Raw genomic sequence first — 2,049 nt, 5'->3', positions numbered from 1 at the left:
GTTAAATACGATCCTATATTGGAGTATTAGGTTTATCTTATTTGCTTCGTTGTTGTATAAACTCAAAGAATTGCATATAGGATTTAACTTGTATGAGTCTGACAGTACAAATAATTTGTACACTATTACTATGTTATAACATGTTACTTATACCTTATGGTCTAGTTCATCAAATTAATCAGTTTAAGTAATTATATACATTATTTTTTTACACTATTAAATCACGCAAAGAATATCTATGGGTAAGCAAAGCTTCTTTAAAATGTGAGATTTGTGATCTTCAAAATTAATAAGATAGGTTATTATAAAATTGAGCTTACTATATATGAGAGTTACGTACCTACTGTTGTAAATCACCTTAATCTAATAGTAACATATTTATATTATAACCTATAGGTGCACAAAAATTAAACTCCATATAGTATCATCCCATTTTACACGAGTATAACTTTTTTAATAATACAAGTACTATATCTATCATAATCACCAAGAGATAATTGTGATAGATATTGGCAATGGAAGTGGGACTGTCTTACACATTTATTACATGAGTGCCGGAGCACAATCAAAATCAATATTCAGAAGGAGGAGGAGCTGCAGCAGAAACTGGACCAGCAGCATAACCTGGAGCATTAGCAACAGCACCAGAGCTAAGAGGTTGAGATGTTCCATGGTGTGCACGAGTTTTCTGCGTCAAACATAGTCCATGCAAAGATACTCCTGCAAGTATTTCATATTTTAGGATAAGAAAAGCTAAGGCTTTTGGCTAGATTAATGTATCATATAAAACATCAATAAAAGAAAGAGACAAAGTGTAGTTTTGTTAAATTAGAGGAAAAGGAGAAATCAAATCATAAATAAATTTTACACTATCAACTTTATCTTTTCACGTAATAACTGGTTCCAATAATTATGGACTTGATAGTGTAAAAGATTCTTTTGCATATTTTTTATCTGTATATAAGTTAAACTATTTTAAAAAAATGTCCATTGAACCAACAAACACGAAAATGTACACAAGGGGTACTAATTTTGAGGGGGTGAGGGATCACCTTCAGCAGAAGCCAAATTGGAGTAAAGATCAACAATGTTGGGACAATTGTTGTAACACTGTGCTGAGCAAATTTTGGCAATGAATTTAGGATCAAGAAGGGAGTCTGAAGACAGGCCAAGAGATTGCCTGTCAACACCACATGCACCAATGCATTCATCCGTCTCTATATATTCCTGTATTTTATTAGTAGCAAACACTTCTGAAGTCTGGCATTCCATTTCCAGATTTCCTTCCGCAGAAACATGACTCTCCAGCAAACATCTCTTTCCACTGGATGCTATTGAGAACGAACACATTTCTTCTGGTAATTCCTCGCATATCAAATCACCTGAAAAATAAACAAAAAAGCAAAATTAAAAGAGGTTATAACTTAAAACCCTGAAGTGATTATTAAGGATGTAGAAGAAAACTAGGTCTCCCTTTATTTTTGGTTTTGGAGGTTAATTACCAAGAACTCCTTGAAGGAAGAGAGATAAACCAAAGAAAAGAAAGATCTTCATACTGATGTCCAAATAAATTCTGCAAGATCGTTGCTTGGAGATTTGTGAAGGAAGAGTGAATGTGTTTGCATGAGGGGAATTATATATGGAAAATGAGAGTTTATATAGAGAAGTGTTTGTCAAATCTATTGGAAAGGTAGGAGTTCCAGGACAATTGTCTGGGGCGGATGTCGGTCAAAATAAATCCTTTTTTTTTCTTTATTGGATCTATATATTAGTCAATATGCATTTGTTTGAGTTACATGAATTAATATATTGATTTACATTAATCTTACACTTCATCTCTACAAAGTGTTTGCCGTAACGAGAAGATCTCTAGGTTTGATTAAATTAATTTTCTTAACCTGGTAAACTGCGAATTTTCACGTTTCAAGGTAACTAGTTCCTGTCATGTACGAAATGATATCACTAAATTGTTTTGTGCATACAGTTCAGGTAGTGTGATATTAAAGCCTCGAATGAAAATTGTTTTTATTATTAAAACCTTGCATGAAA

The 2,049-nt window shown here is 32.7% G+C and overlaps 1 protein-coding gene across 1 annotated transcript; it reads right to left on the bottom strand.

Annotated features, from left to right (window-relative positions):
* Positions 1 to 397: 397 nt before the first annotated feature.
* LOC107759211 (uncharacterized) lies at positions 398 to 1,658 on the bottom strand. Its single transcript, XM_016577093.2, has 3 exons — positions 1,503 to 1,658; positions 1,053 to 1,382; positions 398 to 720 (listed from the first exon to the last, which is right to left on the bottom strand). Exons 1-3 carry the CDS (start codon positions 1,552 to 1,554, stop codon positions 572 to 574), a joined length of 531 nt encoding a protein of 176 aa, XP_016432579.1. The 5' UTR covers positions 1,555 to 1,658; the 3' UTR covers positions 398 to 571.
* Positions 1,659 to 2,049: the final 391 nt, after the last annotated feature.

The sequence above is a fragment of the Nicotiana tabacum genome, chromosome 7 (assembly GCF_000715075.1).
Source record: "Nicotiana tabacum cultivar K326 chromosome 7, ASM71507v2, whole genome shotgun sequence".
In the NCBI taxonomy this organism is placed as follows: Eukaryota; Viridiplantae; Streptophyta; class Magnoliopsida; order Solanales; family Solanaceae; genus Nicotiana; species Nicotiana tabacum.
This window is presented reverse-complemented; position numbering and strand designations above follow the sequence as displayed.